Source organism: Manis pentadactyla, chromosome 7, assembly GCF_030020395.1.
Source record: "Manis pentadactyla isolate mManPen7 chromosome 7, mManPen7.hap1, whole genome shotgun sequence".
NCBI lineage: Eukaryota > Metazoa > Chordata > Mammalia > Pholidota > Manidae > Manis > Manis pentadactyla.
The window spans coordinates 39,915,597-39,937,915 of NC_080025.1; the positions used below are offsets into that span (position 1 = coordinate 39,915,597).

A 22,319-nucleotide genomic window follows, 5' to 3' on the forward strand; every position below is an offset into this window, starting at 1 on the left:
GCATTTCCTCCCTTGGTTTTTACAGAGCTTCAGTTATACAAGAAGAATAAGTCCCAGAGATATGCTACATAGAATAGGACTTACAGCTAATAATATTGTATTGTGCTAAGAGGGTTGATCTTATGTCCAGTGTTCCTATCACAATAATTAAAAATAATAATAATAATAAATTCGGCAGGCAGGAGGAAACTTAGAGTTGATGGATAGGTTTATGGCATTTATTGTCATGGTGTACATTTATCTCCAAATTCATCAAGTTGTATACATCAAATATGATCAGCTTTTTGTAAGTTAGTCATATCTCAAAACAGTGGTTTCCAACAGAAAAAGAGAAGAGTAGGGATTGGGTGTAAGAAGACACGGCTTGCTTCTGTTCTCCTGAGGCGTGCTGTGCTCAAGGTGCCCAGACAGTCTCTTATTGATTTACTCTTAGCTTTCTTCCACCAGATGCTTCTCAGTGTTTTCTTTTAAAAAGAATCCTCTTTATTATTTTTTTAAAACATTACTCAAATATCTGAACATGTATTTTCCACAACAATTCAGAGATTGCTCTACCTTAAACTTTCACTTAAGGTTAGTGCCCCTTTTCATATGTAAGTGGATTTTTATTCTTTTGTATTTGGAAATACTTGAATAGTTTGAAATTGTGCTGTAGCATAGGGTAAAGGGAAGTTATGATGGGAGACCAAAACTAGTTTTCATCTGGATTGGTCTGAGTTCTCAGTCCTTGATTTTTTTCAAGGAGACAGTAGATCAGAGAAATGGGTCAAAGACTTCAGAATTAGCTCTTCCTTTCTGTCTCCAGTATGTGGATTTGTGACACAGATGCTACATGTCCTCGGTCTGCAGCACAGAGCAGGTGTCAGCTGTGTTGTCCTTGCTGGGCTGAGTGGAAGCGGGAGCAGGTGATGCTTCCCATTGCTTGCCCACAGCTCCCCTGGGGCGTCCATGGCCTCAGCATTTCCAAATGGGAGCTTGGTGCATCCTGTGTGCCCTCAATGCCCACCCTCATTTCCTTCCTGCATCGCAGTGTACCTTGTCTGCAGCTGGAATCCTCAGTTCCTATATCAACCACACCAATAAACAGGAGTCAGATCCAACCACATCTAACTTCAGACTCTTATCCCTGGTGATTGCCGGCTACAAGTTCCCTGACAGTGGTGTCTTCCAGCTCTTCTCTGCCTTACACGTGGCCACCAGAAGATTCTTTAAGGAAGAAGGCAGGTGCATAGGTCATGTCATTCTTGTGATTAAGGCTCAGGTTGTTCCAGCAAGCCCAGACTCCTTAGCCGAGGGCCCAGGACCCTTCACCTTCCCTGTCCCTCCTGCTCTCTCAAGTCCTGCCATCTCTCTGGACCCCTGTGCATCTTCTACCTGGAAAATGCCTCCATAGTGAGATTGTCCAGGCCATTTCCCTCCCTGCTCTTCCTGTCCTGGTTACTCCACCAGGTGCTTTCACAGCATGTATTGTGGTGTTTTAATCCTTTGTGTATACTCTGGGACCCCAGCTGGCCAAGTGCTTCAGCAGGACTCACATCTCAGGCACCAAGCAGACTCATGTCTGCCAGCTGAGTGAATGGGTAACCTCGGATTGAGATTTACTGGGGCCATACTTGGAGCCTGGAGCCCAGGTCTGCGAGTCACTCACTCAGCCCATACCATGTACCTACTAAGGTGCTGCAGAGACATGGGTGTTGGGGTACAGCCTGGGTTCCAGCCCTTGTTCACCCCCTCATGCATTGCATGGTTTGCACAACCACGTGTGGGAGCCCTGTGCAACTGTACAAATAGCTATAGCCACTGACTGAGTTGAGGGCTATGGAGAAAACGTCCTGGATACTGGGAAGCCATATAAGCAGGAAACTTGATCTTGGGCCAGATGGAGGGCCTGAAGAGTATGTGAGAATATGTCATGGGAGCTAGTTGGGGAAGGGTGCAATGCTAAGAAGTAGCCAGTGAGGTGCCCGCATCTGCCTTTCCCACAGCCTTGAACATGCCTACCCACTGCAGAGCTGCAAACAGGTCTTCAGCCCCAGCGGCCATGGCACCACCTGCAGGATGCTTTTGATGGTGGGATAAATGTAGGGATCTAGGGCAGGAGAGACACCAACTAAAATATTGAGTCTGTCTGCAAACAGTGGAGGAAGAACACAGGTGAATGGAGGGCCAAGCACAGCATCTTGAATGTCTTGGGGAAAGTGTGGTTTGATCCTCTTCCATTGTGTGATTGAGGGTATTCAGGAAGCAGGACCTTTTATTTTCTTCCTAGACATCCCATGATGCAATAACCGCTGGGTCCTGGGGAGAGAGCCCATTCATGACCTGTTGGGAGGTGTTGTTTTGGGTGCCCCCACCTCTCCACACCTCCATCCCTGTTGTGCACTTCTTACAGGCCTATCATGGTTGGAAATAGTCAGTCCCTAAATATACCACAATATCATATGAAAACGAGGCTTGCTGTGTTCCCTGGGAGTATACAATCTCCATAACTTCACTGCAAAATCAAGGGTTCATCTTTTGCTAACAACACAAAGGTTGGGAAGAATTTAAATGCTTTTGTTCGATTCTTTAGAAGTAGTAACATTGAAAAAAGTAGGGTCCCTTGGTTTCTAAATGATTTGGGTCTAGACCCCATCTCACCCTAGGGTGGGGTTCATCCCCTGTGCACCTGTTTGCTGAGAACCTGTAAGGCTTACGGCCCCGTGCCTGTGGGAGTGAGTGTGCAGTGTAAGAGGGCCACATGGGGCTTGGCAGTCTTGTAGAGAAACTGAGTGCACTGACAGCACATGGCAGGCCCACAGGATAAAGATCGGGTCCAGAAGGGGCCTGGTCAGTGCTAAGGAAGACAGTTCTGCCTGAAGCATGGGGCAGGGCCTGTGGACTTGCTGGGGTGGCTCCATTTTCCTTCCACCACTGGTCTGGGTAGGGGAAGTGGATGTTGTTGAGCTTTGCTTCTTTATGAAGAAAAGGCAGAAGGTTTTAGAGAACCGGTGCTCATGTACTGGAGGGCAGGTGGCCAGGATTGGGTGGCAGCTACTACCCTGCTGTGCTAGGGGGCATGCAGCAGTGTTGAGCGGGGACCAGCCTCACAGTCCAGCATGGCTGAGTGTAGAAAAGCAGAGGCCTGCACGTTACAAAGATGATTCTACCAGGCAGGGTCTGGGGAGGCATGTGGCAGCATTGTTTCTAGGGGTTGGATGTGGGTCAGAGCAGGACTAACAAGCTAGGTCCTGGGGCTAAGGTTCAGAGGTGGGGCTCCAGGTCTGCCAAGAACCAGAAGAACAAAGGCTGAAGCTGCTTGTCGAAGGTCTCAGGGCCTTCGATCCAGCTCATCTGGGCCTTGCGCTGGGGTACAGGAGCTATGGAGAAGCTGTAGTTCTGAAACAGAGAGGCACCTGCACGGGGCTCAGGAAGCCTGAGGTCTGTGAGAACAATGAGCCACTGTCCCTGCTAGGCTCAGCACAGTCTCTGCAAAATGACATTCTGTGAGGAAAAGTGCTGCTTGTTCACTCAGTCATATCCAGAAGCTGCCTGCGTGAGACTGAGGAAGTCAGAGCCCCCAAGTCCCTTCCGCCATGCTGACAGGGTGCATGGGTGCACCCTCCTTGGCAGAAAGGAAAGACATCCTCTCATTTATCCACTCAACAAATAAGAGCTGACTGGCAGCATTTCACACAGGGGAGGGGTGTGGGATATCCTCCCCACCCTTTAAGAACTTGCAGAGTGGGGCAGAGGAGATGGTGTCAAAGTACAAACTTCCAGTTGAAAGATAAATAAGTTCTGGGGGTGTCACGTACAGCATAGTGACCATAGTTAACAGTACCGGGTTATATACCCTAAAGTTATTAAAAGAGTAGATCTTAAAAGTTTTCATCCCAAGGGGAAAAAACTTGTGTAATCTTGTGAGATGATGGATGTTAACTAAACTTACTGTGGTGGTCATTTCACAATCTGTACATATATCAAATCATGTTGTACACCTGAACCTTCTACAATGTTCCATGTCAATCATATCTCAATAAAACTGGAAGAGAAAAGCTTTTACAGCAGTAGGAAAAACATAAAAACCTTAGCTGAAGCAGGGCTGTGAGTCTGGAGGAGAGCGGGGCAGGGTTGCAGACAGGTCTGAGCAGTGGCCTCAGCTGGACTTGGTGCAACAAGACAGCACGGGGAGGGGGAGCCAGGGGGTACAGAGGAAAGGGTGACACAGCTCCAGTCTCTTCATGTATATTATGTGGTCACTAGAGGCACTGGGGTCAGGATCAAGGCTACATAAATTTGGCAAGGCAAGTGTGAGGCTGTGTGTGGAGAAGAGGATGGTGGGTGATAGGTTTGTCGAGTGGCCCTGATCCGCCTGTGTAATCACATAAATGCAAGAGATGGGAGGGAATCGCCAATAATGGTATCTGTGGTGTTAATGTGGTTTGAATTTTCTTTTAAAGATAGTTTCCTTTAATGTGACTAATTCTGACTTAAAGAAATTAAAATAGAAGACAATGGAGTATTCTCACTGAGAGATGGATTTTCATCCCTTCCTGCAGTGCATTTGTGGTGAGTCTGTTGACGGCTTCCTGAGAGTTCTGATGTCTCCTCCTATGCTAAATCTGTCAACTCACAGTGGCAGCAGTGGCCTGACTAAAGGATGCCGGTTGCGGGAAAATGTAAATAGTAGGGAGTGTGTTTTGACAATTTAATTACCATCCAAATCCAAGCTGAAACACAAACAGGGCTGCTTCAGTTGTGAGGACAATCTGCCTCTCAGAGCCAGTGGAGTAAGTGTCACTCTTCCTGAAGGGGCTGGTGCCTCAGGTATGCAGATGACAGCCCTGCAGGCCCCTGTCCCCATCTCTAATCCTGGGGCTAAGGTTTCAGTTGTTTATTTTCTGAAGAAACTGCCAGGGGTTGGGAGCAGGTGTGCAGGGGCAGTGGACTATAAGAGCCCTGTGCCCCCATAGGGACCCTTGTCCATTCCCCTCCACTATGCTGCTCTGGGTGACTTCCTTTAAGATGGAATTATTTTTGAATTTATGGTTTTGGTGAAAGAAAGGAACTGGAAATATGTTTAAAAGCCATAAATGCCAACGTATTAACATAACTCTCATAGATACCAGAACACTCCTTACCAATTCATCCCTGATGGCAGAAGGTGAATGATTAACCAGAGAATTAGGTCAGGGGGAGGGGAGAGGTGTGGTTTTGAGAGCTGAACCCAGGAGTGTTTACTGCCTCACAGCATGTAACCCATAGAAAGCAGTAAGAAGCACATAATAAAAGTATAAATTAATTGCACAAAACAGAAACATAGATTTGTAAATCTAAAAGTTAGTACTTAGTTAAAAATAAATAAAAGTCAATGACAGTACAAGCCCCCCACTGATAAACCTAATCAGTAAAGAGGAAAAAGAAAAAATAAAATAATAAAACATGACAGATACAAAGGAGATTGAAAATTGCAAATAAGTATTGATGTAATGAAAAACCTTTGTCAGACAGGAAAGTGTGCATCACCAAAGAAGCACCAGAACATTCAGAAGTTCAATAGCAAAGTCAAGGAAGAGTTTTTAATTTTCAAAGAATTAGCTTCCAGAATGGCTCTGAGTTCATATGTCATCTTTGAAACTTTTAAGAAAAAGTTCATTTCCATACTTTATGAAGTACTGCAATGTATAGAAAGTTAGGAAATCTCCCTAATTTATTTTTTAAAGCTAGTGTAACTTGGAAACAGACACCAACAGAAAATTATATTGAATCATGTTTAGAGAGCATAAGTACCAGGAGGCTGAATTAATGTGTTGAAGAATACAACTCCTTTTGGATTCCTGGACCCAATTCCAGTGTGTGTGTGTGTGTGTGTGTGTGTGTGTGTGTGTGTGTGTGTGTAGGGGGAGGGGGGTCTTCCCATGCACAACACCAAGCAATTCTCAAAACACCAGCATGGTGTCCAAGAACTCAATTCTGATGTATCTGCCCGGAGACAGCACCAGATTCCCTGGGTTAAGGGCTCCGTCCTACAAGACTGCCCTCCACCCACCACTCCAAATGCTGGTCCCAAGCCCCACATAAAAGATATAAGTTAACAGCCAGATAAAGAGAGACATAGGGCAAGGTCCCAAATAAAGGAGCTTCTATCCTTGTGGAGCTTCGAGTCTGACTCGGTGGCATGTGGAGGGGTTCTGGTTCCCCAAGTGTGGAGCCTCTCTCTGACAGAGAAGCAGGACCCAAGAGAGTGGTAAGCTCTCCTTAGGGGTTTTTGTGAGGGCTTCATTGTATGGTCATGATTGGCTTAATTATTGGCTCTTGGCTGATTCAACTTTCAGCCCCACCATTGGGTGGCGTCCAAAAGCCTCTCACTAACATGACAAGACACCGATTTAACTTTTTTTTTTTTTTGGTATCATTAATCTACAATTACATGAAGAACATTATGTTTACTAGGCTCCCCCCTTCACCAAGTCCCCCCCACATACTCCATCAGTCACTGTCCATCAGTGTAGTAAGATGCTGTAAAATCACTACTTGTCTTCTCTGTGTTGCACAGCCCTCTTCGTACCCCCCGCACACTATACATGCTAATCGTAATACCCCCTTTCTTTTTCCCCACCCTTGTCCCTCCCTTCCCACCCATCCTCCCCAGTCCCTTTCCCTGTGGTAACTATGAGTCCATTCTTGGGTTCTGTGATTCTGCTGCTGTTTTGTTCCTTCAGTTTTCCTTTGTTCTTATACTCCACATATGAGTGAAATCATTTGGTACTTGTCTTTCTGCGCCTGGCTTATTTCACTGAGCATAATTCCCTCTAGCTCCATCCATGTTGTTGCAAATGGTAGGATCTGTTTTTTTCTTATGTCTGAGTAATATTCCATTGTGTATATGTACCACATCTTCTTTATCCATTCATCTACTGATGGACATTTAGGTTGCTTCCATATCTTGGCTATTGTAAATAGTGCGGCAATAAACATAGAGGAGCATCTGTCTTTTTCAAACTGGAGTGCTGCATTCTTAGGGTAAATTCCTAGAAGTGGAATTTCTGGGTCAAATGGTATTTCTATTTTGAGCATTTTGAGGAACCTCCATACTGCTTTCCACAATGGTTGAACTAGTTTACATTCCCACCAGCAGTGTAGGAGGGTTCCCCTTTCTCCACAACCTTGCCAACATTTGTTGTTGTTTGTCTTTTTGATGATGGCGATCCTTACTGGTGTGAGGTGATATCTCATTGTGGTTTTAATTTGCATTTCTCTGATGACAAGCGATGTGGAGCATCTTTTCATGTGTCTGTTGGCCATCTGAATTTCTTCTTTAGAGAACTATCTATTCAGCTCCTCTGCCCATTTTTTAATTGGATTATTTGCTTTTTGTTTGTGGAGGTGTGTGAGCTCTTTATATATTTTGTATGTCAACCCTTTATCGTATCTGTCATTTATGAATATATTCTCCCATACTGTAGGATACCTTTTTGTTCTATTGATGGTGTCCTTTGCTGTACAGAAGCTTTTTTAAAATATTCATTTTATTATCATTAATCTACAATTACATGAAGAACATTATGGTTACTAGACTCCCCCCTTCACCAAGTCCCTCCCCACAATCCCCATTACAGTCACTGTCCATCAGCGTAGTAAGATGCTGTAGACTCACTACTTGTCTTCTCTGTGTTGCGCATCCCTCCCTATGCCCCCCCCACATTATACATGCTAATTGTAAGGCCCCCTTTCTTTTTCCCTGCCCTTATCCCTCCCTTCCCACCCCTCCTGCCCAGTCCCTTTCCCTTTGGTAACCGTTAGTTCATTCTTGGGTTCTGTGATTCTGCTGCTGTTTTGTTCCTTCAGTTTTCCTTTGTTCTTTTACTCCACATATGAGTGAAATCATTTGGTACTTGTCTTTCTCTGCCTGGCTTATTTCACTGAGCATAATACCCTCTAGCTCCATCCATGTTGTTGCAAATGGTAGGATTTGTCTTCTTCTTATGGCTGAATAGTATTCCATTGTGTATATGTACCACATCTTCTTTTTCCATTCATCTATTGATGGACACTTAGGTTGTTTCCATTTCTTGGCTAGAATTTTGTCAAATGCTTTTACATCATTTGTTGAGATGGTCATGTGGTTTTTATCCCTCTTTGTTAATGTGGTGTATGGTATTGACTGATTTATGAATATCATACCATCCTTCCATCCCTGGAATAAATCCCACTTGGTTGTGATGGATCCTTTTGATGTATTTTTCAGTTGGATTTGCTAATATTTTGTTGAGGATTTTTGCATCTATGTTCAGCAGGGATATTGGTGTATAATTTTTTTTGTAGTTTCTTTGTCTGGTTTTGGTATTAGATTGATGGCCTCCTAGAATGAGTTTGGAAGTATCTCCTCCAATTCTACTTTTTGGAATACTTTGAGAAGGATTAGTATTAGCTGTTCTTTAAATGCTTGGTAGAATTCAGCTGTGAATATATCTGGTAATAGGATTTTTGTTTGTTGGCAGTTTTTTGATTACCAGCTCAATTTCATTGGTCTGTTCAGATTTTTTTTCCTCCTTGGTCAATCCTGGAAGGTTGTATTTTTCTAGGAATTATTCAATTCTTCTACATTGTCCTATTTATTAGCATATAATTCTTCATAGAATTCTCCAATAATTATTCATATTTCTGTGGTATCCATTGTGACTATTCCTTTTTCTGATTTGTGTGTGTGTGTATGTGTGTGTGTGTGTGTGTGTATTTTCTCTTTTTATTCTTGATACATCTGGCTCGGGTTTATCTATTTTCTTTATTTTCTCAAACAACCAACTCTTGGTTTCACTGATTTCTTTCTATTGTTTTATTCTTTTCTGGTTTATTTATTTCTGCCCTGATCTTTATTATGTCCCTCATTCTACTAACTTTGGGTTTCATTTGTTCTCCTTTGTAGTTTCTTTAATTGTGAGTTTGGTCTGTTTATTTGGGATTGTTCTTGTTTCTTGAGGTAAGCCTGTATTGCTATGTACTTCCCTGTTAGAACAGCTTTTGTGGTGTCCCACAAATTTTGGACTGTTGTGTTTCTGTTTTCATTTCTCTCCATGTAGTGCTTGATTTTTTTCATTTTGTTCTTTGATCCTTTGGTTATTTAGAAGCATGTTGTTTAGCATCTATGTGTTTTTAGGCTTTTTGTTTTCTTTGTGTAATTTATTTCTAGTTTCATAGCATTGTGGTCTGAGAAGTTGCTTGATACAATTTCAATCATTTTAAATTTATTGAGGCTCATTTTTGTAGACTTGTATATGATCTATTCTGGAGAACAGTCCATGTACACTTCAGAAAAATGTGAACCTGTTGCTTTCAGGTGGAGCATTCTGTAGCTGTCAAGTCCATCTGGTCTAATGTGTTGTTTAGTGCCTCTGTTTCGCTATTTTATGTTTGCTTTATCTGTCTGTTGATGTGGGTAGTATGTTAAAGTCTCCCACAAAGGAATGTGTTGCAATCTATTTCCCATGTTAATTCTCTTAGTATTTGTTTTATATGTTTAGTTTACTTATCTTGGAGTTTCATTTGCCCTCACTCATTTTATTAAAATCCCCATTTCAGTTAGAAAACCATTCTCTTTGACAGAGAATAAGATTTGAGGCCTCTCTCTTGGTCATTTTTTGTTTGTTTTTGAATCTTCTTTATCTTTCATGCATAAATTTAAAAGGTTCTCTCTTTTTTTTGAAAGTTCTATTGCAATTTTTTCTTTTGGTATCATTAATATACCATCACATGAGCAACATTGTGGTTAGTAGATTCCCCCCATTCTCAAGTCTCCACTATACTCCATTATAGTCACTGTCCATCAGTGTAGTAAGATGCTATAGAGTTACTACTTTATATATTTTGGATGTCAATCCCTTATCAGATATGTCATTTATGAATATATTCTCCCATACTGTAGGATGCCTTTTTGTTCTTCTGATGGTGTCCTTTGCTGTACAGAAGCTTTTTAGTTTGATATAGTCCCACTTGTTCATTTTGGCTTTTGTTTCCCTTGCCCAGGGAGATATGTTCATGAAAAAGTTGCTCATGTTTATATTCAAGAGAATTTTGCTTATATTTTCTTCTAAGAGTTTAATGGTTTCATGACTTACATTCAGGTCTTTGATCCATTTTGAGTTCACTTTTGTGTATGGAGTTAGACAGTAATGCAGTTTCATTCTCTTATATATAGTTGTCCAGCTTTGCCAACACCAGTTGTTGAAGAGGCTGTCATCTCCCCATTTTATATCCATTTCCCCAATATATATCAAATATTAATTGACCATATATGCTTGGGTTAATATCTGGACTCTCTATTCTGATCCATTGGTCTATGGGTCTGTTCTTGTGCCAGTTCCAAATTGTCTTGGTTACTGTGGATTTGTAGTAGAGCTTGAAGTTGGGGAGCATAATCCCCCATTTTGTTCTTATTTCTCAGGATTGCCTTGGCTGTTTGGGGTCTTTTGTGGCCCCATATGAATTTTAGAACTATTTACTCTAGTTCGTTGAAGAATGCTGTTGGTATTTTGATAGGGATTGCATTGAATCTGTAGATTGCTTTAGGCAGGATGGCCATTTTGACAATATTAATTCTTCCTATCCAGGAGTAGGGGATGTGTTTCCATTTATTTGTGTCTTCTTAATTTCTCTCATGAGTGTCTTGTAGTTTTCAGAGCTTGTCTTTCACTTCCTTGGTTAGATTTATTCCTAGGTATTTTATTTTTGATGCAATTGTGAATGGAATTGTTTTCCTGACTTCTCTTTCTACTAGTTCATTTTAGTATGTAGGAGTGCAACATATTTCTGTATATTAATTTTGTATCCTGCAACTTTGCTGAACTCAGATATTAGATCTTGTAGTTTTGGAGTGGATTCTTTAGGGTTTTCTATGTATAATATGTCGTCTGCAAACAGTGACAGTTTAACTTCTTCCTTACCAATCTGGATGTCTTTTATTTCTTTGTGTTGTCTGATTGCCTTGGCTAGGACCTCCAGTACCATGTTGAATAAAAGTGGGGAGAGTGGGCATCCTTGTCTTGTTCTCAGTCTTAGAGGAGAGGCTTTCAGCTTCTCACTTTTAAGTATGATGTTGGCTGTGGGTTTATCTTATATGGCCTTTATTATGTTGAGGTACTTGCCCTCTATACCCATTTTGTTGAGAGTTTTTATCATGAATGAATGTTGAATTTTGTCAAATGCTTTTTCAGCATCTATGGAGATGATTGTGTGATTTTTGTCCTTCTTTTTATTGATATAGTGGATGATGATGATGATGATGGGTTTTCAAATGTTGTGCCAACCTTGCAACCCTGGGATGAATCCCACTTGATCATGATGCATGATCCTCTTGATGTAATTTTGAATTCGGTTTGCTAATTTTTTGTTTGAGTATTTTTGCATCTATGTTCATTAGGGATATTGGTCTGTGAAGTTACAGTTTTACAATACTTTGGATTCCAGAGTCCCTAAGGACTCATGTTCTTGACAAGCATGTAATTCATCTACCTCCTGTGTGTTCTATTTCTTTAATATTCTGAATGTCTCTCCATCTACATGTTCAAGTATTTCAATCCTGTCCTTCCAATTCCCTGCAATACCCGTGAGTTGTGGCTGTTAACATAAAATTGCCAATTAAATTGAACTCACTTGCCCGTGTTTCTCATTCTCCAGTGAGTGGTCACGCAGCATGGCTGTACAGACATAGCCCAAGGCACATCTCTGGTACAAAGACCAGACCCACCCACCTTCACCTGTGATAGGGAGTTAGGGGCATCCCTTCCAAGCCCTCTGTCCTTGGAAACGATGGGTGGCATTGGCACAAGCTTGCTGGGCTGGGGAAGCCAGTTTCCTGTCATATCAGAAACTGGTGTGTCTCAAGAAACCTTGAGGTGTGCCCAGCACTATATGGCAAAGTCCAGATCAGAATCACCATTCATCCCATCTTCAGCCATTCATCTTATATATTTATGAACATGTGCCACATGCCAGGTGCTGTTCAGGGCTCTGAGAGTTCCAAAATGATTGATATCCTGTCTTCATGTGCGGAAAGCTCAGAAAATTGTATGACACAGTGATGCACCAATACATATACATTGTCCTGAATGCCAGGAGGACAGGGCACCTAACACAGGGAGCGGGCGGTAGGCTGAGAGATAGAGCTTCCTGGGGTTGGTGATTCTGATCTGAGGCTTGCAGGTCAAATGGAGTTAGCCATACAGGGGCCTTTGGGGAAGGTGGTTTGTAGGTGGTGGTCGTTCCAGGAGGAGGGGTCTACATGTTGAACAGCAGTGAGGTGCCTTCTGGTGAGGGTAGGGGGTGAGGAGCAGGATGCAAGCAATTAGGTTGTTGTTGGGTGATAAAGAATAAGGCTAGGCAGGAAGAAACACCCCTTTGAAGTAGGTAAGAATCTGACTGTGGAGGGCCATCTGTGCCCCCTCAGGGAACTCAGCCTATGGTCCCATGGGTGAATTGGTGGCACCAATCAAGAATGGGAATGAATGCAGGATGTTCAACTCACAGGTGGGAAGGATGAATGATGTGTCAGCTGTAATGTGTTTCAAATATTTGCCGAAACCTTGAGAAGCAGCCTGGCTAACAAAGGTGGACGTAAGAACTTAGGATACTGGCTCTGAGTAACTGAGAGGTTGCAGACGAATGGAGTGAGACGAACTTGGATACCCAGCAGAGCTGACCCCGAGTGGGGTGACTGTAGGCATGTGTGGTGTGTTAGGATCTGGGGCAGCCTGGGACTGGCAACCTTTCCATGTCCTATGGGCTGCCAGGTCTTTCTCAGGTTGTCTCCACCTCTCCCTGTGTTTACACCATTCTCTACTGCTAGCCAGATTCCTCTGCATTCCAAGTAAAGCCTGGCCAAACCCGTCTGTCCACAAGTCAGCTTTGTTTAGAGAGGCAGGGTCATTGTTAGGAAAGCTTGGCTGCCACATCATCCCTGGGCATAGATGGAATTGTTCCACTTAGAGGAGGAGCTGTTGCAATTGCCATCTTTGACATTTGCATACTAATCTGCACTGAATTTAGAGTTTCCTGTCAAAACATGCAAACAATCTCAATGAGGAAAAAGATAATGGCATTAAAGAATAAAAGGACTTCAACTCTCTGGAGACAGACAACATTGCCAGGGATAAGCCTGCATCATGACAGACCGTAGCCAGTCCTTCATCTGTGGGTGGCACTCAGAATGTAGGCCTGTGAATGTCAACTATCTTCTTGGAATTTCCCATCCCTCTCATGCCTGAGCTTCTGTCCCCATTCATTACTCTGTTGGGAGGGACATACATCATAGGGGAGAGAACCTGGGCTTTCCAGCACATGACTGGCTGGGCTCAAATCCCGTCCCACTGCTTCAAGTAACAGCTGTGTGACCCTGGTAAGTTACCTCATCTTCTTGAGCCTCAGAGCCTCAATGTATAAACAAAAGAATGTTTATACAGTACCACCCCCTATTGCCTCACTGTCCCCATCCCATCCCATCCCATCTAAAGCAAATGCAACACAGGTTGGCATAGTAGCCACTTAATACTTGAGGACACAGAAGGGGCAGCTCTCCTGACCCTGCCTCTCTGCTAGAGGAAGTCTTCCTGTGAGCCTGGCCTCTTCACAGGGTGCTCTGCTTTCTTGTCCACCCGAGTCATCTTCTGTGAACCTTCTAACCTGAAGGGCTACTTCTCTTTTCCCATGTTTCCCCCTGTAGGGGAAGGAGATGGGGCTGGCGTCCCCCTGGCTCCTGGCTGTCACTTAGTGCTCTTCCAGCTCTCATGTATGAAGTCCCGACTACACTGAGTCCCTGCCTTTTGGCTCTGCCACTTTGTCACTATCTTGCCACCACCTGTGACCATTTATTCTCAGATGTCTTTGGATAGCTGCACATGCAGTTTCTCTCAGTGCAGCACTGCCTGCGGTGTGCCCAGGGCCTCCTTCCCACACAGCTGCAGAGGCCCCAGGCAGCTTCTCAGGGCCACTACCTGTGTGCTTCTCTGCCTGCGTCTGGGGCACATCGGGCTCCCTGTCATCAGGCTCTTTGCTAGGCAACATGGAACCAGATGTCAAAGCTCCCTGCCCTCATTTAGCCTATATTCTCCCCTAGAAATCTTCTCTCTTTCCCAGGTATCTGTCCCTACACCCTATAAACATGCTCAAGCATTTCCCACCCATAAAATACATCTTTCTTTACCGTGTACCCCTTTGGGTACCCCCTCAGTGGCCTTCCCCCTCCCCCTTGGATAGCCCTTTTGCCCTCTGCACTTGGGATTTTGTGTCTGCAGCTGTGCTAAAACTGTTGGCAGGAAATCCCAAATGCCGTATCCACTGAGGTTTTGCCACTCTTGTTTCAACTCTTTAACCTTGTAGCTACTGACTGCTTCTGCCTTCTTGTAAGCTCTCCTTTGCCGCCACATCACCTGCTGGCCACTGCCTGCACCCTTGCTGCCCACCTCACGGGGGCTGGGCCCTCTTCCACCTTGGACGTTGGTCTTTCCCACTGTTCTGCCCTCAGCCTCCTTGGACCCTTGCGGGGTGATTTGGCTACACCATGTCTCTGCCACAGCTGCCTTGGCTGCCGTGGATCCAGCATGGAACTTGCCTCTTGCTTGGTGGACTCCCTTTTGGAGACCAGAAACCAGGGTCTTCCCTTTCGCCCTCTTCTCCATCCTCAAGCACTGCCCACAGAGTTGGCCCCAGTCCTTCTGGACACACCTCCTGAGTCCCTCTCTCTCCTCCCCGTCCCTCTCATGTTCAGAAGCTTCCATCATGCCTTTCCTGGGCTATTACAATAGCCTCTTTTTTTTAATCTTTAACTTTTTATTTGTGTAAAATTAAAGGGATCCAGAGATAAATAAAAATAGAGTCTCTGCCCTTGAGAAATTCCTGGTCACGGGCTTGTAGACAAGCATGTCCCAAGGCTGGGGGAATGCACCAGTAGAAGTAGATGCTGTCCGTTGGGCCCCACAGGTCGGCGGATAAAGGCGGTGCCTGGGGCCTGCCGACACCCTGAGATGTTTTTCTGGCCCTTTGTTTCTGTTCTGCATTCTCTCCTTCAGCACATCTGTGCATACCCGAGACCTGCCTTTGCCAGGTTGAGACATCATGCACGCATTGATGGCCATCTTTCCAGGAATCTGACCTTTATTCACTTAAACTATGGTAGAAGGAGGTGTTAAAAAAAAAGACCCTACACAATTACACAGTATACATACAGGGATGACTTCCCTGACATGCCAAATGTCTCCCTGGGTTAAATGAGGCCTGACTCAGACCTGAGTGCACCCATGAAACCAGCTTAGTCCCAGAAACACCCAAGTTCCCAGTCTTATCTCTTGATTCTTCAGATATTCAGTATTTTGTAGGTTACCAACATCGTCAGAGTAAGCAGATGTAAAAAGTATGCTCTAGAACAGCAGCTCAGATATTTCTACCCATTAAGATGAGAATTAGGGCCAGATTTGGGGCCAATGACCAGCCTGTCCCCTCCTGTCATCTTCTGTGCTCTCTGGACCCCCGTCTTGCACCCTGGCCTGGAGTGGCCCAGTCAGCCTGTGTCTCAAAGGCTCACACCTGGAGGAGGAGGCCATCAAAGGCAGATAGAGGTTCCATTGCCGCATGACCCCTCCTTGCTGGCATTTACCCTGCAGGTTGTCTCCCTGTCATCCTCACCCTGATAAGCTGTTAACCCAGCAGGTGAGAGGAGAGACTCTACCTCAGAAATGCACTTCAGCAACTGTGTTCCCAAAGGGTGTGTGGCCCTGCCAGCGTAGTTCTGGCTGAGCCATGAAACAGGGCCCTCTTCAGGGCTTCCCAGTCAGCCACAAATTGCCACTGTCCAGGCTGTGGCTGAATGTGCACAGCCCTCTTTGTTGGGAGTTTCTTTGGTACCCACTTGACTACCTCTTCACACAGCTGCCTTAATAATTCAGGCTTCAAATTAGCAATGTCTGCACCCCGCTTATACTATGCCTGATCCTGTTAATGTCCCTCCTGTCACTTAGCCACCCTTGTGAGTTTGTGTGGGGTCTTTGAGCTGTCTGCACCCAATGGACTAGAAGCTCCATGAGGCCAGGGATCTGTGTGTCACCTCGCTAGTTACTTCACCCCAGGTGCCTTACTATGGCTGGGTGTGTTGGCCTTGATACCTGTCAGCTGAGTGGATGACCAGGGTGGTGGTCTCTTTGGCCCCTCCAGCCTGGTTGTGCTCTGGGTGTGATGGGCAGTAGGTTTTCTCTGCTGTGCTCACATCTGTTCATCTGTCTTGCAGGAGTCCACCAGCCAGGGCTGCCATATTACACCGACCCCGGAGGGCCAGGCATGAATCCTGCTGGGACCTCCATGGCGATGGCTTTCCAGGTCCAGCCCACCTCACCTCAGGGAAGCACAGCCTACCCACCACCCCCTTCCTACTGCAACACACCGCCACCCCCATATGAACAGGTGGTGAAGGCCAAGTAGTGGGGGTGCCGCCCAGCGCCTGCCTGTGACCTCACAGGGGGACAGGGAGGGGCCCTCTCCCTCCGCCTCCCTGTCCCCATCCTATGAGCCACCAAGGGTCCCTTCCTCAGTGATGCCTTCACAGCAAGCACAGCTCCCTTTCCCTCTTCCATGGGGTGGGGCTTGGAATTCACCCTGTGTCTCCTCTGTTGCTTCTGTTTCTGATGTGACTTGTGCTCTGGTGGAGCATGGACAGTCCCCAAGGGTTAACAACATAGGTAGCACGCCCAGATCTCACGAGAGAGACTAAGCAGGGGGCACAAGGCCAGGCGGTATGGGCAGGCGAGCCCACGGAGGGGCCAGGTGCCTGGCCCAGGTGAGCTTCCTCCCACCACAGGGAAAGCCCGGCAACAGCAGGCAGCTCACTGACGGTAGGCCCCACGGGGTCTGCTGGGGGAGCCTCGTCCTGTCAGTCTTCCTCTTCAAGCAGCTGTTAGACATGTGGTGGAGAAGAAACCCTGGAGCACTTTCCTATCTCCATGAACTTCCTGAAGAAGGGGCTTCCTCTCTGCACAGCCAGGGCTGGGCGAGTGCTGTGCACAGCTCTCACCTCAAGATGAGGACCCAGGTCCAGGCCAAGCTGGATGTTTACAGTCATCTGAAAATCAGTAAAGGAAGTTATTTAAATTCATGGGAAATTGCTCCCTGCTTCACATGGCAACATTGCATTTTATGAGCTCCTGGTCTGTCTGATTTGGGAAAAAAATATTTCCCCCTTCTTTGTTGCATTTTTTGGAAGTTCGTGTACCTAGTCCTGTCCTTTGAGGTCAGACTGAGAATGTCTACTCTGGATATCAGCAGCTTGCTGGTTTTGATCATGACCAACGGTCTCAGCATGCTTCCCCAGGGCAGCTCTGGTGGTGGGGTTTGACAGGCACGTTAAAAGCAGAGAGGACATCTGGCTGGGGAGTTGGGTCCATGCCTCATAGATGTGCCTAGGGCTAGGCCTTTGTTTGCTCTCAGCAGGTGTGTGCTGGGCTCTGAAGAGGAGGAGCTTGCTGAGAAAGACAGTAATAGGAAATGCCAGGACTGCAGGGAGATCTCTTCAAAAAGTACTAATTATATTTCACTGGCAATATAATGAAAATTAGAATAAAGAAGATGATGATTAAAAATGCAAATCCTGGCCAAGAAACCTGTCTCACCCAGGATTTTACCTGTAGTCACTGGGGTTGTTGGCAGTGAGCAGGGAAGATCAGTTCCTCTGCAGTGGGACCCTGAGGTGGGGTTGGAAATCTGTACTCACTGACCTTGAGCACCAGGGCATCTCACTCGAGTGGGTACTAGTGCTTTTCATTGCCCTAGACTGGGAGTCTTGGTGTCCTGCTCTGCTGGGACACCCTGTAAGGAGCAGGGGTGAGAAATCTCGATGGGCTGCAGTGACCCCTCAGGCTGACTTGACTTTAACGACAGAGAATCTGGAAACCTCCAAGGGAATCCTACAGGAAATGCTTGGAGCCAGACAAAAGCCCTTGGAAACACAGTTTGTGAAGAGGTGCCGCTGCTGGGGTCTTCAACTGCCCTCGTCTGAACTCCTGCCCCGACTCCATTACCTCCCCACACGTGGGTCCTTGATTCCCATGAGACAACTAAGCACAACACTTGCTGTTTACACCCAAGGGCAACTTGGGTCCAGGCAGTTCCTCATCCACCAGGGCATTTGTTTGGCTATTTCCAACTTCTCCCTTTCCTGTTTCAGCAGAGCAGCAGTAAGAGCTGCCCCAGAACCAGATTAGGGTACAGCTGCATAGGCGTACAGAAGGCCACTGTGCAATTGTGTTATCTTTCTGATAGCAGATGTGCTTGAGACACTGAATGATTTAGGTAGTGCTTGACAATTTTATATTCCCATGTTTGTGTAAAGTAAGTTTTGTTTTTCTTTAACCCGGGTAAAAACCCAGCTATAGTGAACACTGACACGGTGTATGGAAAATCGACTTGTGGTGACATTTCCCAGCCATCTTCATCTTCTCTGTGCTGTGGGTGGATTATGCCCACTGCTTAGAGTGAGTCCAGCTCCGATGTCAAGTCCTATAGAGTCAGCAGTTAGGAGTAAACTTGGAGCAGATCTGTGCATGTTTTTCTTCTGCAACACTTGGCTCTTTTCTGTTTTTAGTTCTCTTTTGATAGGGTCCTGTTCCCTATGCATGCAAAATAAAAATAAATTTGGGCATGTGCTTTGATTGTTTTGCTGAGAATTGGGAAAGAGGGCAGAGAAGAAGGTTCTAGAGAGGAAGGGTGTACAGTGGGTCACCAGTTCAGCCAGGTGGGGGTGGGGAGAATGCATTCAATCTCAGGAGAGCCGGAGATTAGATATTTTCCACGAATGTAAGGAACTTTTGGCTCAACAACACATTTTTAAAATCTTCCTAAGAAAAAAAATTATCTGAAGCAGATAGGAAGAGAGAAGCATTAATTGGGTAAACTCATAACTAATACTGATATTAATTACCTTGTGGTCAGGATCTGCTTTCTATGGGTGAGTCTTGATTTTAAAATCTCTCTCTGCTTGGTCAGAAACCAAGATATCTCACAGATTTATTGAAGGATATAACTGCTACAATTAGGCTGCATTTTACACGAGTCACTAATTGAGAGTTTTAAAAGAAGTATGATTTTATAATTTGCTATCTTAAAACACAGCAGGAAATAAGCCAGATGCAATCAAGCAGCTTGCTTGTGCTGAAGCCATAGCCAATTGACCCACCTTACCTGGACACCCCATTTGTCATCACCTTCCCCTAGTGAAGTGGAAGCAGGGACATTCACAAGGCAAAGCTCATGGCAAACTGGATGCTTCTATCTTGTCCTTCCCAAATTTCACTTAACTTCAAAAAAATCCATAATGGCTCTCAAGGCAAAGAAGTACAAGAACAGAATTTTTGAGTAATTTCTGGCATAGAAGATGGCAGGTGGGATTGGTGGATGGAGAAAACATCTGAGATATGGAAGCAGAAAATGTGCCAAGAAGACAGTTGGGAAGGGCGTGCAGTGAGCGACACTGTACACTGCAGCCCTGTGAGTGCAGGGGGCAGGTGTGGGCCATGGGCAGCTGGCAGGGTGATGGGCAAGGGCTGTTCTGGAAGCAGCTGTGCTGGACTGGCCGTGCTCTGCCCCAGCTCCCATTAAGTGGCGTGGCTGGCCGCAGGAATTAATGACCCTGAAGCTCAGTTTCTCACAAAGTGGGTGCTCTGGGTGTAAGATGCTGAGAGATGGGCCTTTGGCATCGTTATTTCATCTTAGAAAATGGGTTAGGCTTTTCTAATGTATGAATTAAAACACTCCGTCTTGGCTACAATGGCTTTCTCACAGTCCCTGGATCTTGATTCCAGGTCAGAGAAAGTTCCCACACAAGGCAGAAACTCAAGGAGCTGGAAAAATCAGGACCCAGTCACCAGAACTACAAAGCCTCCCTTGGAAGTTTCCCTAGCACCAGAGAAGATACTCAGCCAAGTTTTCTCCTGACTTGCACTATGTCAGCCTTGCGATCCAGTTGCCCAAGCATCTCAGCTACAATGGTTCTTAACAGTTTGAGTCTTCAACCTAGAATATTCTTTGAATACCAAAGATGAGAGCACACAGTGGATGTAAGGGCACCCGTGCGGGCTTCGCTGCCCATTGCGGTGTCACTGAGAGACTGTGGGCCATGAAGACGGCCAGCCTTGCTCAAGTCTGGAGTCTGCTGCTCGTTAGCTGTGTGTCTGCCAAATGATTTAAGCTTCAGTGATTCAAATGATCTCGTCTCAGTTTCCACAACTATAAAATGGAGTCATACTCCCTGTTGCTCCATATACCAGCCTCGTACCTGGTACACTGTGAGTACTCAACGAATGTTGAAAATCGTCTGTTCTCCCTCATTCCACATTTCCCTGAGCAAGAGAAATTGAAGCACAGTGGGAGAGAAATGGCCTCCCACCCAGTCCTTTGCACAGCTATCAGGAGACAAGGTCCATGGTGTGAGGGGAGTGAACTTCCTCTGGATATGTGCCCCATGTATTCACCTTTCAGACCACGATCCTGTGAAGATGGAAGCCACAGGGTGTGCTGTATACCACCACGCTGCACCTAACTGTACTGATGAGATCTTTGAGTACCCAGAACAAGCCATGACCTGACTTTGAAGCATTGCTTTGTACATTCATATTACTTCAGGTGTTTCTGCTGACCCCCCGCAACCACCTATTGTGATAATCCTGCCTTGCCCTGGCTGTGGCTGCAGTGTCCAGGAGGGCTCTGCTCCTGGGCGTGGACCCTCCTGAAAGTGGTGGGTGCACAGCTGATTTGCAACTCAATGCCTCCTTCCCCTAATGCCCAAGATAAGATGAAGGGGATTAGAGTTGGGCTGTAGCATCTCCCTGGAGAGTCCCCTTCTGACGCTGCTGTAAAGATCCGGCTTCTGTGAAGGAAAACTCATGTTCTTAGGCCAGTTCCAAGAGTGCAGGGAGGGAGGAGTTGCACCCCTCCATCTCTTCAGGAGTAACAGGAATGCTTCAGAGCACTGCTGTCTTCCTCTCTGGACTCGAAATCACAGTACTGAGGTCCTGAAGCCCATGAATCACTTGCTGCTGACCCAGGACTCATTGTACAGGAACAAGGATAGATACCAGGCATGTACCTATGAAAAGTGCCTGGGCGCAGCCCTTCCAAACAGTAACAATCCCTCATGATTTTTAAAAAAATGTGTTTTACTGAAGTGTAGTTAATATACAATATTATATTGGTTTCAGGTATACAACATAGTAATTCAACAGTTATGTACATTATGAAATGCTCATCCCAACCAATGTAGTTACTGTCACCAAAGATGTTACAGAACCATTGGCTATATTCTGTGTGCTGTACTTTTATCCCCATGACTGATTTATGATTGAGATTTTGTAGAATAGTTGAAGGGGATAAAGAGACACAAAATCTGAATCACAACCCCTCATGTTTTTGTGAAATAAAAGAATTTTGCATTTTGCTTTAGAGTTTACAGAAAATGCTTTTAGAGATATGTCCTAGACCAGTCATTAAAAACATAATCTGAGCCAAATACATCACATTTCATTAGCTGCATTAAAAAAGAGGAAAGGTGAAATTGATTTTAATATTTAACCTAGTATATCAAAATACTATTTCAACATGTAACAAAATATGTGAAAAAGAAATGTTATTCTTTTCTTTCCATACCGTCTTCAAAATTCAATATGAATTTTATGCTCACCAGCACAGTCTCCACTTGGAGCAGCCACATCTCAAGTGTGCAGTAACTCTACAGAGCTAGTGGCTGCTTTTCTACCCATGTGGGACAACAATGCCTAAGAAAATGCTCAGTTCTCATGTTCTGGCCGGTTACCTACAACAGTGAGGTTTAAGTCAGGTAAATTTGAAAAGGTTGAAGGTGGAATTCAAGCCGGCGTGACACAGTACAACCTTTAGCGATCCGATACAATTCTCTAAGCTACACAGGTAGTCTTGCAGATTCCTTTAACAACGCAGCGTCTCTCCAGGTGACAGTCAGTGATCTTGGGAGATAAAAGTGTTTCCTTCCTGGCGCTCTTTGGGTTGGACAGGAGGGTTGCAGCAGCTCAGTGTTTCATTCTAGTCTCCAAAGGTGCCGATGGTGGTGTCTGGGCATTGCTAAGGAAAACCCAAGAGACAGCAGGTCTGGGGCAACCTCACCAACGCTCCCAGCATCACTGCTGCTGGCCAGGTAAGTGATGCCAGACCCCTGAGGTCTCTCCCAGATGTCTCCCCAGACGCAAGTCTGTCACTCCTTTGGTTTTCACCAAGTTCTTCAACAAAACGCCCATGTCCCCTGGAAGGGGGGAGCAGCTCTCAGCAGGGAGGGAGGA

At 45.3% G+C, this 22,319-nt stretch overlaps 1 protein-coding gene across 3 annotated transcripts in view; it reads left to right on the plus strand.

Moving 5' to 3' along the window:
- VOPP1 (VOPP1 WW domain binding protein) overlaps positions 1-18,660 on the plus strand; it is a 117,750-nt gene extending 99,090 nt beyond the window's left edge. For all 3 annotated transcript variants that reach the window (XM_036910333.2, XM_036910336.2, XM_057505310.1), the window contains one exon: positions 16,253-18,660. In XM_036910333.2, the coding sequence (XP_036766228.1) occupies positions 16,253-16,443 (191 nt within the window). In that variant the 3' untranslated portion in view covers positions 16,444-18,660. The remainder of the gene's footprint in view (positions 1-16,252) is intronic.
- Positions 18,661-22,319: the final 3,659 nt, after the last annotated feature.